The 17,820-nt window shown below is 41.2% G+C and overlaps 1 protein-coding gene across 1 annotated transcript in view; it reads right to left on the bottom strand.

The window, feature by feature from the left end:
* Positions 1-16,930, bottom strand: part of TRPM1 (transient receptor potential cation channel subfamily M member 1) — a 78,275-nt gene extending 61,345 nt beyond the window's left edge. Inside the window, exons 1-8 of the mRNA XM_034783765.1 lie at positions 16,847-16,930; positions 16,312-16,391; positions 14,608-14,803; positions 13,007-13,220; positions 8,602-8,726; positions 7,334-7,505; positions 2,664-2,838; positions 1,289-1,412 (exon numbers count right to left, since the gene is read on the bottom strand). Coding sequence (XP_034639656.1) covers positions 1,289-1,412; positions 2,664-2,838; positions 7,334-7,505; positions 8,602-8,726; positions 13,007-13,220; positions 14,608-14,803; positions 16,312-16,391; positions 16,847-16,930 — 1,170 coding nt within the window. The remainder of the gene's footprint in view (positions 1-1,288; positions 1,413-2,663; positions 2,839-7,333; positions 7,506-8,601; positions 8,727-13,006; positions 13,221-14,607; positions 14,804-16,311; positions 16,392-16,846) is intronic.
* Between the last annotated feature and the right edge of the window lie 890 nt (positions 16,931-17,820).

Below are 17,820 nucleotides of genomic sequence, written 5' to 3'. Positions count from 1 at the left end.
TGCCCTTTGGGGCCTCTCTTCAGACCATCCTCTGAGCCTTATTCCCTATTATAGGCTCAGAGGATCCCAGAATGGGTCCCACATTCCCTCGGCAGACAGGATTGGCACACTTAGTCCTAAGAAGCAGGAAGCATTTTGGAAGAAGAAATAGAGGAGAGAAATACAGACTCTCATTATAAAGGGATAGGAGATGTTATCTTCCCACATGAGAAGAGCTGTACCTCTTTCCATCTAGTGCTCAGCCTAGTTACCTCCCCTCAGTCTATTTCATGGAGATGTGGCATCGCTTCACTAGGGACAGAATCAGATATAGCAGAGATAAGGCAATTGTCCTAAATTTCATACTAAAAGTGTGGCACACCTGGTTACTGCAGGCAGTTAGGAGAGAGGGGTTTGGTATTTCAGTCCCACTCCCACCTCTAAAGATAACCAGCATTTAGAATAGAAAAAACAACACCGAAAATGGAAAAAGCTAGACTTAGCCAGTTGAAACTGCTGTTAAAAACAAAGCTGTTAAAAAGTCGTTGTTGTTTGAAAATGGCTGCTTCAGATTTGCAACCAAAAAGAATTAATTGGAAATCTACCCTTTGTCACAAGGGAGGATATATTCATACGATGAAAATATGAAAAAAAATCCTCAGCTGCAATTAACCAAGTGGAAATATTCATTGGTACCTTTTGCATGCTAAAAACAACAGACTATAACCCCATGAGTACAAGCACTATTGACTGATGATGGATGAATACATTTATGAATCCTAGACAATTTTCTTTTCCTTACAAGTGAGTTTCTCCCCTGGTGGGACATGAAGGAATGTGACCCAATGATGTGGATAATACTGTCATGGCAAGCATGGATCAGGAATGACACTGATGCTTAAGAACATTTAAAACAATTTTTTCCCCAGGACTTAAAAAAGACAAGTCAATTGTAAAAGAATGCAAGACAAAAGACTAAAATCACTTCTTCCGGGAATCCTTCCTCCAATTATCTTTTCACTACCTTCTGCACCTGATCCTCCCATCATGTCTATTTTAGGGCCCAAATCTGTCCCACTGAAGTCCATTGGAATGTTCCCATTCACCTAAATGGGAATCTGGTCATTAAGTTGGAACTTGTTTGGGATGGGAGTGATCTTGCCTTAGTCTATATTTGTGAATCATTGTGTACATTTCTGGCACTCTGTGAATGAAAGATAAATAGTAATAATATATAAATGGCATTTGAAAGGAAGGGTAGGGCTGTACTAAGATTAAAGCATTTGTGAATGAATGTTCTGGCACTTACAAGTTCCTTTTTTTTCATACACTCCATGAGAATGACAAACAGCTGATGGGCTTGGTTCCGGTTGTAGTTGAAGGTTTTTTGAATGGTAACTAGAAGCTGGTCCCTGAGGGATTCACTTATTATCCTAATAGAAAAAAAAAGAGAAAATATCTAAAAATAATATAAATTACACTTCATCATTAAAACAAAAAACAACAAGAATTTTTACATTAGTCCAGTTTCTTTGTTTTGAGAACATATAATTTATCCAGGATCTTCCTATTTTATGATATAAGACTATGGGACTAATGAAAAGAGTTAGCAGTACTCTCATGAGAGCCATACCAAAATTGGTTCCCATATGGATGTCTGAAAATCTTAACACTGGAGCCAAAAACTGAATGGCAAGGAGCCTGAACCATCTTTTCATCCACAGAGGTGATAGCCATGCTGCTACATGTTTTGTACCTCCATTTGAGGATCAACCAAGGAATTCAGTCTCCAGAGATCTCCAGAGGACATTTTACAAGACCACTAATTTCACCTTAAAATGCTGCAAATGCTTTTCTGTAAAGCTGAAGGAATGGGATTTTGGGGAAAGTGGGGTGGGCGTATTGTGTTATGCTACTGGGTGGTACTATATTTGTAAGTGGACTATGAACTGAGTTCTTGTCAAGGGGAGCCTGGAAGCTCATACAGACTATTTAAAAATATGAAGTCTAAAGAAAAATCTATAAAAAAAAGTTGAAAATGTTTCGGCAATGTTTAAATGATTTGATCTGATCTGTGAAAGTAACACGAGATGTGAACCCTCCAACCTTCACTGGTTTCTTCATAAAACATTTATTTCAAGAAGATGGAAAATATTACCAACAGGCATTCAGAGCAACAAAACTGCTGAAGCTACAAAATGTAGATGAATTAAGAGCTCATCAGAAAATTACTCTCTCTAATCTGAAAGCAGGGACTCCAAAGATACCTCATCATCAAGCAACTTCTATAGCCTGAACGCAATTATCTCATCATCATCATCTGATAGGGAAATTGGACATAGCGTCATGCATACTGCAATGGACAGCCATGCAGCAGTCAGCTATCAAACAGACTGATTTCTGATAAGTAATTTCAATTAAATTTGAATACACTAGAGAAGACTAGAAAGATGGTGAAGGAGGGAAAACTGAGAAATGTGTTGGTGAATTAAAACAGGACATTTTCGTGAACGTTTTATCCCTTTTGTTTTCAAAATTCAATTTTGTAACTTGAATGAAAATTTATGTCAAAATTTCAAAATTCTCATCCACCTCTACTGGCAACATAGAAGCAAACTAGGTAGTATCATACCACCAGTGCCTTGAGCTGTCCACAGCCTTTGTAATGATCCCAAAAGTCTTACCCCCCTTCTTCAGAATATTTGTGTGCAAAAGACAGAATGTCAGATGCTCGTCCACTGCCATCACAGATAACAACAGGGAGAGGGGGCTCTTCTCGCAGACATTCCAGGACGATAGAGATCACATTGGGACCCCCTTCAACTATGAGCCCAACCACTGGCACACCTTGTCCCAGTCCTGTAAAAGAAACAGGTGTGTCATTAAACACCAGTAACAGTGCTGGGTTTGTTTCAAAGAGGTGGAATGCTGTGAACGTGTGTGAATTCTGTGTTATGGCTTCCCAGTGAACCAGAGCAGCGAGGAAGCTTCAGGAAAAGAAATGGAGAGTGCGCATGATTGGGTGATGGCGTGAAAGATATCGCCTATGTTTCTCCACAGCCCCAAAAGAAAGAAAGCAAAATGTCTCCCAGCCGACTTTCTTCGGTACTGCTACTTACTGTCTATTTGTTCACACACGCATTAAGTGATCCGTTTTGCAATCTCAGTTGCATGGGAATCTTGTTAGAATCCATCTGCTGCTAGATCAACTATACTAACTCTAATACCTTATTACCCCAATTAATATTCTGATGGCTCCAGGCTATTGTCTCCTTGCTACTTTTGACTAGTTTGGTACTTATACACCATGTTATCCTCAACATGACATCCACCTAGGCTTTCTCTTCAGATAGAAGTATTAATTTGCTCTCTTTATCATTAGGTTGAAATGGCTGGCCGATGTAAGAGACGACAACTGAGCATCCCTTTGCTGTCCCTGCCTCACTATGAACTCCAGGCATAGGATGACAAAGGGAAGCCCACAGGTCACATGGTCACTGGAGTCTTGGTCACATGATCACTTACAACTCAGGAAAATGCAAGGCAAAAAGCATTAGGTGCAAGTTGTCTGATTTCACTACCCATGAGCATTTGGATCAAGTTCTTAATTCTGTAAAATGATCAACTTTTCATAAAGAGGTTGTCTGTTTTTTTAAAAAGTTCACTGAGAGACTGTGGAAGGTACCACAACAGCAACCCTGCATATTTAATTTGTCTCTCTGCAGAACAGGCACAGCATGGACAGCGGTAGGTCAAGTCTCCCCACACTGTCCCACCAATGTGTCCTATATCTGATCTGGAGGTATCCCAGAGATTGGTTCAGCCTTTATGCCCATTAAATCATAGAGCCATTAAATCATAGAATATCAGGGTTGGAAGGGACCTCAGGAGGTCATCTAGTCCAACCCCCTGCTCAAAGCAGAACCAATCCCCAACTAAATCATCCCAGCCAGGGCTTTGTCAAGCCTGACCTTAAAAACCTCTAAGGAAGGAGATTCCACCACCTCCCTAGGTAACCCATTCCAGTGCTTTACCACCCTCCTAGTGAAAAAGTTTTTCCTAATATCCAACCTAAACGTCCCACTGCAACTTGAGACCATTACTCCTTGTTCTGTCATCTGGTACCACTGAGAACAGTCTAGATCCATCCTCTTTGGAACCCCCTTTCAGGTAGTTGAAAGCAGTAATCAAATCCCCCCTCATTCTTCTCTTCTGCAGACTAAACAATCCCAGTTCCGTCAGCCTCCCTTCAGGGCCGGCGCAACCCATTAGGCGACCTAGGCGATCGCCTAGGGTGCTAATATTTGGGGGGCGGCAACCGCGGCGGCTGGATCTTCGGCCGCCCCGGTCGTCGTCGGCATTTCAGGGGCGGGACCTTCCGCCGCCTCTGTCGGGGGTGGCATTTCGGGGACGGGACCTTCTGCCGCTTAGGGCGGCAAAAAAGCTGGCAGCGCTCCTGCCTGTCCTCAGAAGTCATGTGCTCCAGCCCCCTAATCATTTTTGTTGCCCTCCGCTGGACTCTTTCCAATTTTTCCACATCCTTCTTGTAGCGTGGGGCCCAAAACTGTACTCCAGATGAGGCCTCACCAATGTCGAATAGAGGGGAATGATCGTGTCCCTCAATCTGCTGGCAATGTCCCTACTTATACAGCCCAAAATGCTGTTAGCCTTCTTTGCAGCAAGGGCACACTGTTGACTCATATCCAGCTTCTCATCCATTGTAACCTCTAGGTCCTTTCTGTAGAACTGCTGCCTAGCCATTCGGTCCCTAGTCTGTAGCAGTGCATGGGATTCTTCCGTCCTAAGTGCAGGGACTCTGCACTTGTCCTTGTTGAACCTCATTAGATTTCTTTTGGCCCAATCCTCTAACTTGTCTAGGTTGTTCTGTATCCTATCTCTATCATCCAGTGTATCTACCACTCCTCCCAGGTTAGTGTCATCTGCAAACTTGCTGAGGGTGCAGTCCACGCCATCCTCCAGATCATTAATGAAGATATTGAACAAAACTGGCCCCAAGACTGACCCTTGGGGCACTCTGTTTGATACCGGCTGCCCACTAGACATGGAGCCATTGATCACTACCCAGGGAGCCTTTCACATCTCTGCTTAGACATCCAACAAGGGTGCCAAATAATGCCACTTGGGGTGACTTATTTTCTAAATTATGTGGCCACTAGTAACTGGATTGAGGCTTCCCACAGAGCATGTTGTTAACTCTTGTACTTTGTCAGATTCCCAACTTTAGATTTATAGATGGTGAAATGACCAAACACCAATTAAACAAGAAAGGAAGAAAACCAAACTCCAGAAGTGTATAAAACAAAGGTGCTTTAGCCTTTACCTGACACTCTATTATGTTCTGCTTTTTTAAGACCATTTAAAAACCCCAGTTAGTAACTGCTATCAGTCCCTATGCCACTGCTATTTTGAATTGATTTCCGCTTATTTAAGAAATAATAGCCACTGAAAGCTCCCTAGGATTATCAGCACTACTTGAGGCACTAAAAATGTTAAGATTTATTTCAACTATAGGAAAGATTTTATTTTTAATTATTTTTTTTAAATCACCTTCTTTTTTCAATCTTGAAATTAAAAAGCCCCCTTTACATATACTAATTATTGTTGATTTGAAAAGTAATGGGCCAAATTCTCTTCTCAGTTACACCACTGTAAAAGCACTGGGCATCTGGTTGCAACTGAGAGAACAAATTGGCCCACTGGCTGAAGTTGAGATTCCTAACAGGTTCAAAAATAAAAATCATATTACATATGTAAAACCAGATTTTCTGACCCCAAATCTCCATGTTTTCTGAAATTCACATCAAAACCAAAAGTTTATTTTTACAAAACCCTGGTTTTACAAAGGTCTCAAATATTTCATAAGACCTTCATGAAATCAGGGGGTATCAGAAAGAGAAAATGTTTAGAGCCCTGCAAATCTGTGGATATCTGCTTTATATCCATGGATTGGATGCAGATACAAATTTGTATCCATGCAGGGTTCTAAAAAATACTATTATTTCATATTAACTTATCTCTCTCACCTCCCTCATATCCCCACCCCACCCACCAAGCAAGATCATAGACTATTTAAAAAGTACAGTCAATTATTAATGATGCTGTTTTTCCTCCCATTGATTTTTGAGTGAGGGGGAAAAATCAATGACTATTAATATTTATTAGATAACATGGAGTATTTCCAAGCCTAGTTATTCCTGCCAGAGTTTAGGAATCCATACCTGGTGAATGCCAAATTCTCAAACTCAGGAGATCTAATTAACGTTTTTAATTGTTATTTTAAAAGTGTGCCCATTTCCAGTCCTCTGATAATAAGCTCAAGAGACTCAAACTTCAATGATATGTCTGAAGAGGCAGCAGAAAATTTTTAAAGCTGAAATGTCGATGAATGCAGTTTTCATTTTGCCCTTGTCTCAGTTGCAGATTCCCAAATCGGCCTCCTGTTTTGAAACATTATTCAATAACTATGCATTATTTAGAATAAAAATAATTACTGCTGGGCAACTACAGGAAAACCAGCCCAGCCATCTTTCTCATTTATCTATCTACTTTTTTTATAAATTTTTTCGAGATCAGGATGTTACAGAAGGTTCAATGGAGAAAGAAATCACTGATCAAGTCTTGAGAGAAATCACACAAAATGCATCTGATAAATGATTTAGAAATGGATAATGGGGAAGAAGTAAACAGCAGATCTGCATGAAACTTTACATGTGAAACCCTTAAACTAGGTGAGATTTGCCTAGGTTAGAGATTCATTAAAAATCCAAATCTCTGGTTACATTCATTAGAAGAGTAGCAGAATTTTGATTGTGAAATTCAAAGCGAAACTCAAGGGATACAAACCCAAATAGAGAGAAATAAAAAATGTTAGCGCACCCTCTTGGAAACAGGAACCACAGAGATTCACAGAATACTAGTTAAAAGGAATTAGATGAAGCATTATTCCCTGGAGTGTATTCAGTGAGGCCTCTGAACATTGGCTTGAAGTATACAAAATATCTTTATCTTTCTTTTCCTTCATGACTCTCTTTCACTTAAAGTCTTGTGTCATTGAATTTCCTTCTCTCTATTATTCCTCACCTTCCCTTTCTCCTTTTCTGATCCTTACTCTTCTATGTTTCCCATCCTGTTAGATTCAAGCCTTCTGTGTTAGTAATCAGGCAGCACATGTTTTTGTTCCAGTTACACTGATCTGATCAAGTTTCAATCTATGGTCAACAGCCGGCACAAAAAAATCTAAATTTCAGTCCAACAAAAATATTAAAAAAAAAAAATCCACTTCATTCAAGATATTAATATTCACAGTTTGTCTAAAATCTCCCACTGAACTTACGTGTGTTAATTTTCTGAAGGGAGATGTGTTTTTCCAGTTGACGTCGCAACTTAACTTCAGCTCCGTATTTACCAAGTGTGCCGTTGTCCGCTAAGATGAAGTGTGTATGAGAACTGTTGAGCACACAGAGCTTACTTAGAGGGTTTGACATTGTTTGGTAAACTCTTGACACCTGTCAAAGGGATACGTGCATAAAGATAAAAAAAGGCTTTATTTGCTACTATATACACAGGTAACAAACCCACAGCCACAATTTTCAACATAACAACATGCAACACCAGGAAGAGAATCTAGTAATAGAGGCCTTTATAATCTGAAATAAAGAAGAGCCTGTCTTTAGCTGTCCAGCCAGTAACTAAAGGATATCTCACTTGCTCCTTTACAAATGCTAAAAACCTTCTCCATAGCCATTGTATTGTGGTAATTCCCTCAGCCAATTTGCCAACATTTTCTTCTGCATAACCTGGAGCCCCGAGTAATTCATATTCAACAGCTGAATGCCAATCTATAATGAATCCCATGTGTTGCCCATGTATGGGCACCCTGGATGTCTACAAAACTCTCAGCATATGGCATTGGGGTTAGAACCCAGCAATTTCCAGTACACAAAAAACAGGCCCCTGCTACTTGCACTAAAGCAGTACCTTTTTAGCTACACACACTATACTTATTTTGTATTGATATTGCAGCAAGTGAAATGAATACATCATAAGTATATTGTTATTGAAAAAGTGTTCTCAAGAGTAATCAGCTTCCTAGAAGGATCCAAGCATTGTCTATCTATGACACATCTATTATACCTGTAGCTGTGCTGAAAACAGAACAAGCTTCATAGCTCGCATGAATTGTCCTTTGTGTCATCAACAGTAGCTGCGGGAGATCACAGAGCCACATGCAATATGCTGGAATTCAAGACTAAAATCAATCAACATCTATTACCCCTTAGGACACTGATGACTACCCTCTCTCATGTCTCCATTGAGAGACTAAAGGTAAATTGTCATCTTCAGCTCCTTCCTTTCCTCTTTGCACATGGAGCAGATGCCACATACCTGCCCAGCTAGTTACCTTTTTCCTTCTTTCCTCAGCAAAACATTTTGAGCATAATCAGATGGAGAATGTTACAATAATGTACATTAATTTCAGCTCTAGAAATACTCTGGAAAGAGGGAAAAACACAAATACACAAGAACTGCAAACAGATGAAACATTTTGTTACACAGTTGATATCCCACTACATGACAGTTTTTTTTACAGAAGAGACTTACATCTTTCCCAATCAGATCCTCCTTATTTTCCACAATGCCCCATGGTGCAATTCCTATGGCACAGATTCGTCCTCTGGACTTGGAAGAATGATCTTTCAAGGCATCTCCCACATGGCGAATTACTCCTACAGGTACAATTCATTTAAATTCATTCTTGACATTTCAGAGGCTTATGCTGAAGTGCTGATACGTACTTAGCTACTATTTTCAAACTTTACAGTGTAATATACTTGAAAGGCACACACAATTTTTGAAACTGTTTTCAGAAAACTCTAGTTACTGATAAATCATCCTTTAAATAATATGCTTTGAAATTTAAAAAAAAAACTTTAATTTTTTTATATTAAACAGTTTTCTGCTCCCTTGTTCTGCATACAAGGATCTTCACATCAAGGGGGAGAAAGCACTATAAAATACACAAAGAAAACAAACAAAAATAGTAAAAAGTAGTTCTTGCTAATTTTTTTCAGTTCTAGCAATCTTAGGTGCCATTTGTAACTAAAAGAGAGAATTTTTGTTGCAGGAAAATGTGAGTTTCAAGTGGATAGGGTCCATTTAAATATAAAAAACATAAAATATGAGTGGAAAAACATTGTTGTAACACTGTCCCTCGTCCTATATTGTCTCTTCATTTTGTTGACACACTTATAATAGAATAGCCTTCCAAAGGTATTGATGAAAGAACCATTCCTTGAATAATTTATAACTGAGGTGGACAAAGCACTGGATACTATACAATAGAAAATAATCCTGCACTGAAAAGGAGACGGGTCTAAATGACCAAATAAGTTTTTACCACTTCTAATAGCTATGACTTATGATACACCAAGAAAAATCAGTCAACTTTACTATAGCTTGAGGAAATGCAATAATTCAGATATTGCTCGGAAGTCCAGGAAACTAGAAATGGAGTGAAACAGTCAAAACTGAAGCTGAGGCAGGTAACTGCCTCCTATGAGTAGCTGCACTTAGATTACACTTTGAAGTAGTAGAGCCCAAAGAGAGAAACCATCCTTATTCCAGTTGCTTTCTTAGGCACTTATCTTATATTGTAATGTGTGTGGGTGAACCCTGCATCCTCATGAAGCCCCACTGAAGTCACTTCAACCCCAGTCCTGCAAAGACTCTCATTCAGAGCTTAAACCGACACACTGTGATTAGTACCATTGGCTTCAGTGTGATTCATAGTGTGTTAGCTTAAGCACATGTGTAAGTCTTGGCAAAACTGGGGTCTTATTGTGTGTGAGATATGGCAGCAAGCTAAATGATAGATATCTAATAAATCAAACATTTCTTTATTTAAAAATTGTTCTCAAGAGCAATCACCATCTTACATTTGTGAGAGTCTTAGGAGGGCATGTAATATATACCTATGAAAAATCTGTCAAAGAGGCCCCCATGCAGGCACAGAGATCTGCCTGCTGCATCATAATGAAGGATCAGACCCTTAGTTTGCATACATTTTCTATGAAATAACCAATTATAAAGATATAGTGTAATTTACCCCTCCACACCATATACTAGAAATATGGTGAAAAGAAATTACATCTGAGTATGTTGAAGCTCAGTCAGTATCAACACAGCACACATCAAATAGATTAAAAACTGATGGACAGTGATGATTCCCCATTTACAATTACATTTTACGATCTGAGAGTATGTGACTGGTTCTTGGCCCTCTGCTTTCTAACATTTTTATCAGTGACCCAGAAGAAACCAAAATCTTGCAGATGACACAAAGATTGGGGAAGTGGTAAATAATGAAGAGTGGGGCAAAAAAATCAGTGGGTCCACTGGACGAACATAAGAATGACCATACTGGGTCAGACCAGTGGTCCATCTAGCCCAGTATCCTGTCTTCTGACAGTAGCCAATGCCAGGTGCTTTAGAGGGAATGAACAGAACAAGGCAATCATCAAGTGATCCATTCCCTATCGTCCACTCCCAGTTTCTGGCAAACAGAGGCTAGGGACACTCAGAGCATGGTGTCGCATCCCTGCCCATCCTGGCTAATAGCCACTGATGGACCTATACTCAATGAACTTATCTAGCTCTTTTCTGAATCCTGTTATAGTTTTGGCTTTCACAACATCCCCTGACAAAGAGTTCCACAGACTGACTGTGTGTTGTGTGAAGAAATACTGTATATACTTGTTCATAAGCTGAATTTTTTTAGTAAAAAAGGGAAGCACCAGAGAAGGGGGTCGGCTTATGAACGGGTATAGAGAGGGAGAGGTGGGACACAGCCCCTCCCCCCAACAGAGGGAGCAAGGAGAGGCAGCACAGCCAGCAGAGCCAGAAGGGAAGAGGCGGGGCCAGAGTCTCTCCACTTCTGGCCATGCTGCTCTCTCCCCCCCCAGCCTCCAAAGCAGCTGCAGCTCTGGGGCTGGCAGGCTGCAGCTGTGCTGCTTGGCCGCATTGTCCGGCCCGCCAGAGCACGTTGCGGCCGTGCCACCCGGCCCAGCCTGCTGGAACATGCTGCGGCCGCGCTGCCCAGTCTGCTGAAGCAGCTCCAGCCAGGCCAGAGACATCCTCTCCAGATAAGGTGGAATGGGGAGAATGTGGGGGTCCCGGGCTAGGGGTGGGGTCATGTGGGGGATGGTCACAGGGGTTACTCCCGACTCCCAGCTTCTCCCCCCCAAAAAATTTCCCCACCAGTTGCTGTCCTGGCCCGTCAGGGTAAGCAGTTGGCACGCCGGGACACTTTGTTTACTTAGGTTTACCTCCGTGCCTGCGGACGCTCGATATAAACAAACCATCTCGGTTTAACCAAACCATCTTGGATATAAACAAGCCACCAGCGGCTTATCCTGATGGCCTGGGAGCCAAAGTTTGCTGACCCCTGAATTATAGGGTCATCTTATGAACGGGTTATAAAATTTTTCCATTTTTGCTTATCCATCTTGGGGGGGGGTCGGCTTATAAATGAACCGGCTTATGATCGAGTATATACGGTACTTCCCTTTGTTTATTTTAAACCTGTTGCCTATTAATTTCATTGGGTGACCCCTAGTTCGTGTGTTATCTGAAGGAGTAAATAACATTTCCTTATTCATTTTCTCCACACCAGTCAAGATTTCATAGACCTCTATCATATCCCCCTTAGTCATCTCTTTTCTAATCTGAAAACTCCCAATCTTTTAAATCTCTCCTCATACAGAAGCTATTCCATACCCTTAATCATTTTTGTTGCCCTTCTCTGTACCTTTTCCAATTCCAATATATCTTTTTTGAGAGGGGGTGGCCAGATCTGTACGCAGATGTACGCAGATTCAAGATGGGGGGTGGGCATACCAGGGATTTATATACAGGCATTATGAGATTTTCGGTTATTCAATAAATTGCCCTGTTCTGTTCACTCACTCTGAAGCATCCGGTTACTGTCAGAAGACAGAATACTGGGCTAGATGGACCATGGGCCTGACCCACTATGGCCATTCTTATGTCCTTAAGAGGACAGGTGACTGATACAGAGCAAACTGGATCACTTGGTAAACTGGATGCAAGTCATTTGTGTTTCAATACTGCCAAATATAAGCTCATAACATCCAGGAACAAAGAATACAGGCCATGTTTATAGGATGGGGGACTCTATCATTGGAAGCAATGACTTTGAAAAAGACCTCGGGATCATGGTGGATAATCAACTGAACATGAGCTCCCAGTCCAGCGCTATAGCCAAAAAGGGTTCATGTGATCTTTGGATATATACATAGGAGAATCTTGAGTAGAAGTAGGATAGGTTAGATGATCTCTGATTTTGGCACTGGTACGACTACTACTGGAATATTTTATCTAGTTTTAGTGTTCACAATTCAAAAAGGATGTTGAAAAATTGGAGAGGGTTCAGAGAAGAGCCAGGAGAATGATTCAAGGATTGAAAATCATGCCTTATAGTGAAAGACTCAAAGACCTCAATCTGTTTACTATGACAAAGAAAATGTTAAAGGGTGATTTGATCACAGTCTATAAGTACCAACATGGGGAACAGAAATTTGATAATAGTGGGCTCTACAACCTAGCTGATAAAGACATAACTAGATCCAATGCTAGGAGTTGAAGCTAGACAAATTCAGACTAGAAATAAGGTGCACATTTTTAACAGAGAGGGTAATAAACCTTTGGGACAAAATTACTAAACGTTGTGGATTCACCATCGCTGGGCAATTTTAAATCAAGATTAGATGTTTTTCTAAAACATATGCTCTAATTCAAACAAGAATTAGTTCAGGGAAGACCTATGGCTTGTGTTATGCAAGAGGTCAGACTAGATGGTTGCAGTGGTCCCTCCTGGCCTCATGACCTATGAATCACTTATGCACTTTCATGTCTTCTACCACTGAGAAAGATCATATGTAGAAACATTTACTCCATAAGTAAAATTCAGAAGATGGTAATTTCTTACCAGTACTAACTCCTCCAGTGAAAATCCAGGCTCCTGTTGTCATGGCAGCCTTGATCAGGCCTTTCCCAAATACTTGTTTCAATTTAGGTTGCAATTCAAAATTCTGGAGGCCCCCATGGACAGAGATTAAAAGCTTGGGAAGTTCCAGTTGCCAGTCTTTCACCATGAGATGAAGCAGAGAATCTGGTTTGGTGTCATACGACACACGTATATACTGCAAAATAGTTTGTAACAGTGCCTTAATATTACGGTGCTATTTTCTTTGTTATACCTTCCATTGACTGAGAATTGAGAAACCAACAAGTCTAACATGAGCAAGGAAGGATTTTAATGCTTTTTAAACATTGTATCACAAAGTTTCTATATTGCTTGTAATGAGAAGAAATAGTAAGCCTGAGTCGCATTGTTCCACTGTTGAGGAGCTGAGAATGTGCCATTCATTACATGGGGAACAAATATTTGATAGTAGTCAATCTAGCAGAGAAAGATATAATGTATGATCCAATGACTGGAAGTTGAAGCTAGACAAATTCAGAATAAGGCATAAATTTTAACAGTGAGAATAATTAACCACTGGAACAATTTACTATGGATTGTGGTGGTTTATACATCACTGGCAACTTTTAAATCAAGATTGGGTGTTTTGCTAAAAGATATGCTCTAGAAATTTGTGTGTGGGGGGAGGTTTTGTGGCCAATGTTGTATGGGAGGTCACACTAGATGATCAGGGCCGACGAGGGTGGGTGGGGAAGCCGGTACAAATTACTGGGGCCTGGTGGTCCGGAAGGGGGCCTGGGGCCCGATTTCCCTGGCTGTTTAGCCGGTCAGCCCTTGCCAGGGGGCCTGAAAATTTTTTTTCACCGGGGCCTGAATCTGCTCTTGGCGGCCCTGTAGATGATCACAGTGGTCCCTTCTGGTCTTGGAGTATAGGAATTTATGAAATCTATAAGTAAAAGAGGTTGCCATTTTAAAAACCCCAGCTTGGGTTGGAAAGGGGAAGTACTAAGTTTTCATTAGGATTTTGAACTAGGGGAAATTACCTCCCTGAAAAAGATCAAGATGTTTTCTGTGGTTAATCGAATCCTGTTTTGACTACCAAACTAGAGTCCTTACCTACATTGCCAGAAGTTGGCTTATGCAACATTTCATTGTTTTGTTATTTTTTCTACCTCTTAAGCATTGGCTTTTTATATTATATTTACTTCTAAAATCATGACCTTATGGCAATTTCTTTTTAAACTACTGGCATTCTATTAAACGGGGATGGGAGAACCATATGTGTTTGTTTTCTGTAACTTTTATTGGTTTTGCAATAGGTTGTTCTCCTTTGCACCTCAGTGTCTCTCATTTGGCAGTCTTACAGGAGGCCATGGGACAAATGTGCACAGGGAGCAATTCCAGGAGTGGCTCCTTCTAGAACAGCGATCAGGCACAGAGGAATGCTTGAGTGGAGAAGCTTGTATTGCGGCTATGTATACTATACCTGCTCTGCTGAAAGACACAGGACTCTAGTCTCCAACATTGTCAAGCTTGGATCAGGCCCTCAGTGAGCTGGGGATCTAGATGACAGATGTTTGTATAGCATGTGTTCTGTTCCTTACCATGGCCTTATTTGAATGTCCACCTCCCTGGAACTCAAGATTTCCGTAGGCATCTGTTGGACATGTTTGGGTGTGTTTACTGACGGACCATTTTTCTGGCTGAGGTTCCAATTGCTTTGTTTCCTCTCCATTTTTGTTAGCTGCTGTACTTGGAGGAATTGGAATATGTTGACTAATAAGCTGGCCACAGCAGCACCTGAAACCAAAGTTAGATTTTGCACTGACGATGAACATATTGTCTCCAATATCTGATAGTGTCCGCTTTAAAAAAGAAACCAAACTCCCCCCAAAACAAAAAATTAGTTTTCAGACACAAATGATTCTGGCTTACCTACCTATTTTGTATCTGGCATATAGGACTTTCTATGAGTCGCTGAAACACCTCCTGTGAGCCATACCTAAGCACACATACCAAACCCACTTTTCAGAGGTGCCAGCTCACAGGTGTTGTTTAGTGCTTAAGGACTAAATCAGGGGTCGGCAATGTTTGGCACGTGGCTCGCCAGGGTAAGCACCCTGGCGGGCTGAGCCAGTTTTATTTACCTGCTGACGCGGCAGGTTCGGCCGATCGCGGCCCCCACTGGCCACGGTTCGCCGTCCCAAGCCAATGGGGGCGGCGAGAAGCCGTGGACAGCACATCTCTCGCCCGCGCCGCTTCTCGCCGCCCCCATTGGCTTGGGACGGCGAACCGTGGCCAGTGGGGGCCGCGATCAGCCAAACCTGCCACGTCAGCAGGTAAATAAAACTGGCCCGGCCCGCCAGGGTGCTTACCCTGGCGAGCCGCGTGCTGAACGTTGCTGACCCTTGGATTAAATGTTTCATGTCACTCCTGTAAGAGGATTGGACCCTGAGGGTCTGGTTCCTGTGCTGGGGAAAATAGCAGCTCTGTAGAGCCTGTCTCCCTTTTTCTGCTGCTACACACAATGTGGGTAACCTGTGCAACAGCATAAGGGGGCACCTTGAACCCCCTTCCACTTCTGGGCAGCCACTCAAGCAGGGCACAATTTAGCCAATTGATAATACAGTAGCAGTAATACTAAGTATTACAGTACAACTACATCCAGAAAAATAAGGCCATGCTACTATCTTGCTTCATGAACCAGGATTATACCATTCTCTTGGCTTCTCAACTATCTCAGAATCCAGCGTAAAGTTGTATTCTGGTTTTATGAAATCTTCAAGGAGTTGCTACATTCTGCTTCTCTGGCCTTATCTCCATCTTCTTCCCCAACACTCATTCCACTCCTCCAGTCTGGGCCTCCTCTCTGCTCCTTTTCTTCCGTTCTATGCAGAGTGTGCAAGTGTATGAGCTTGTCAACACAGTGGAGTAATGCACCTTAGGGTGTGTGATTTCTAAAGCGCATTATGTGTTGAACGGCGTAGACCCTGCTGGTCTCTAACAGTACTATATTAAAGCACACTATGGTACTTTTAGTGCACTCCAGCAGTTTCTACATGGACTAACTAATGAGCAACACATTAGTTTGTTTTAGAAATCCCTCCTCCCCCAGCCCAGTGTACATTTCTGCTCTGTGTAGACAAGCCCTCTGCCTCACTTTCACTTTTGCTCCCTTGCCTTCTTTCCCTCAAGCACAGTGAATAGAAATCAGCTCTCAGCTACATCATGTACATTCAGAACAATTCCATTGACTTCAGTGATAAGTATTGTTTTATCTACTAATGTAAATGCTTAAAAATTGTCACCTGTTAACATCTTTGTTGTTGGCAATTATGTAGATGCATTCTCTTTTTGAAAAGGTCTTCTCTATCCAAGCCTTTTGACCCTGAAATAGGAAAAGGGAAATAAAATATTGATATATTTGCTGAGTGGCCGATACCATAAAATGTCTACCTCTTAGTTTCCTTCCTGAAATATAGCTTTGATTGTCAAATGAGATATTTACAATGCACGTTTCAGGAGGCTAGACTCCTTAAATTCTAATAGGGTACTCTCATCTGCTGGGGAAAGCATGAACTCCTCCACCAAGGCATCGTGGGAGCAGGGAAGGAGGACACTAATTATGAAGACAAATTGGAATTGTGTGGGACCATTTTCCCTTCAAATGCAAACCAGAACTCATCATATCAAGCTCACAATGTTTTTCAAACAGGAATTGTAGATGAGCTAAAACAATGCCCCAGTTCTGTGCAATGCAATTAGAAAGTCCATTGCAGCAACGTAGTTCAATTAGATTTCAAAACAATGAATGGAGAGTACAGCTCAGAAATAGCTGTATACCAAGGTTTCCCAAACTCTGCGCTTGCGATCCCCATTCTCAGAACCTGTAACCTTGACCCTGAGCAGGCAAAACTTTGTCACCATTCTAACACCAAAACGAACTAAGTATGAAGATTTGAAAAGGATACTTTGATTTTAAAGAGGTACAAAATGGAAACCACAGTCACAATTCAAAGATATGTATAAACCTGTCTTCTGGATGAAATTCATATTCTGTCCCTGGAGAGAAGAGTTCACTTCACTAAAGTCCCCAAAGAAGGAAAAGCATGTCACCAATCAATAATTACTTAAATAACCAGCAAGGAGAGAAAGTTGGTCATTTAGGAAAGCCTGTACTCTGGCTCTTATTTCAAACAGTCAAGCTATCAATGTAACAGGTAAGAGTTACCTCCCTTCATTTTGATAGGAGTTGCTGGTGAATGGAACCCGTGCCATCATAGAGCATTGCAAAAGTCAATAATTCATTAGACAGCACTTAATGAAATTCACTCCAGCTTTATGAACCACATGGAACAGGTTAATTATCAGGCATTTTCTTAGCATCGGAAATTTGATGGCATCTGAAACAGTGCAGCCCTCAGGGATTAGATACAATGCTGTGGATCAGTATGGCCTGGACTTATTTCCTTCCACATATTGCTTTGGCCCCATCCGTGTAAATTGCAATACGCTGCTCGCAATGAAAATGGAAATATTTGTTTTCCAAACATTTTAAATGAACATTCTCCTTGTATGTGTTTGGCACAGCTTTAGAAGACAGCAAGTCTTTTGCAATAGTACCAGCAGAAATATAGCTCAAATATGCTGGCAGGTTTGCAGCAGCAAAGACATTGGATATTCATGAAGCTGAATTGCTGAGTAATCACTTTTCCTGAGTTTTGAAATCAGTTCACTCTCTGATTTCTTGAGCCATGTGGTTAATATGGCATAAAACAGTGCTATCTGAGAAAATATATCTACTTCAGCCTCTGTAA

The sequence above is a fragment of the Trachemys scripta genome, chromosome 10 (genome assembly GCF_013100865.1).
Source record: "Trachemys scripta elegans isolate TJP31775 chromosome 10, CAS_Tse_1.0, whole genome shotgun sequence".
In the NCBI taxonomy this organism is placed as follows: domain Eukaryota; kingdom Metazoa; phylum Chordata; order Testudines; family Emydidae; genus Trachemys; species Trachemys scripta.
This window is presented reverse-complemented; position numbering and strand designations above follow the sequence as displayed.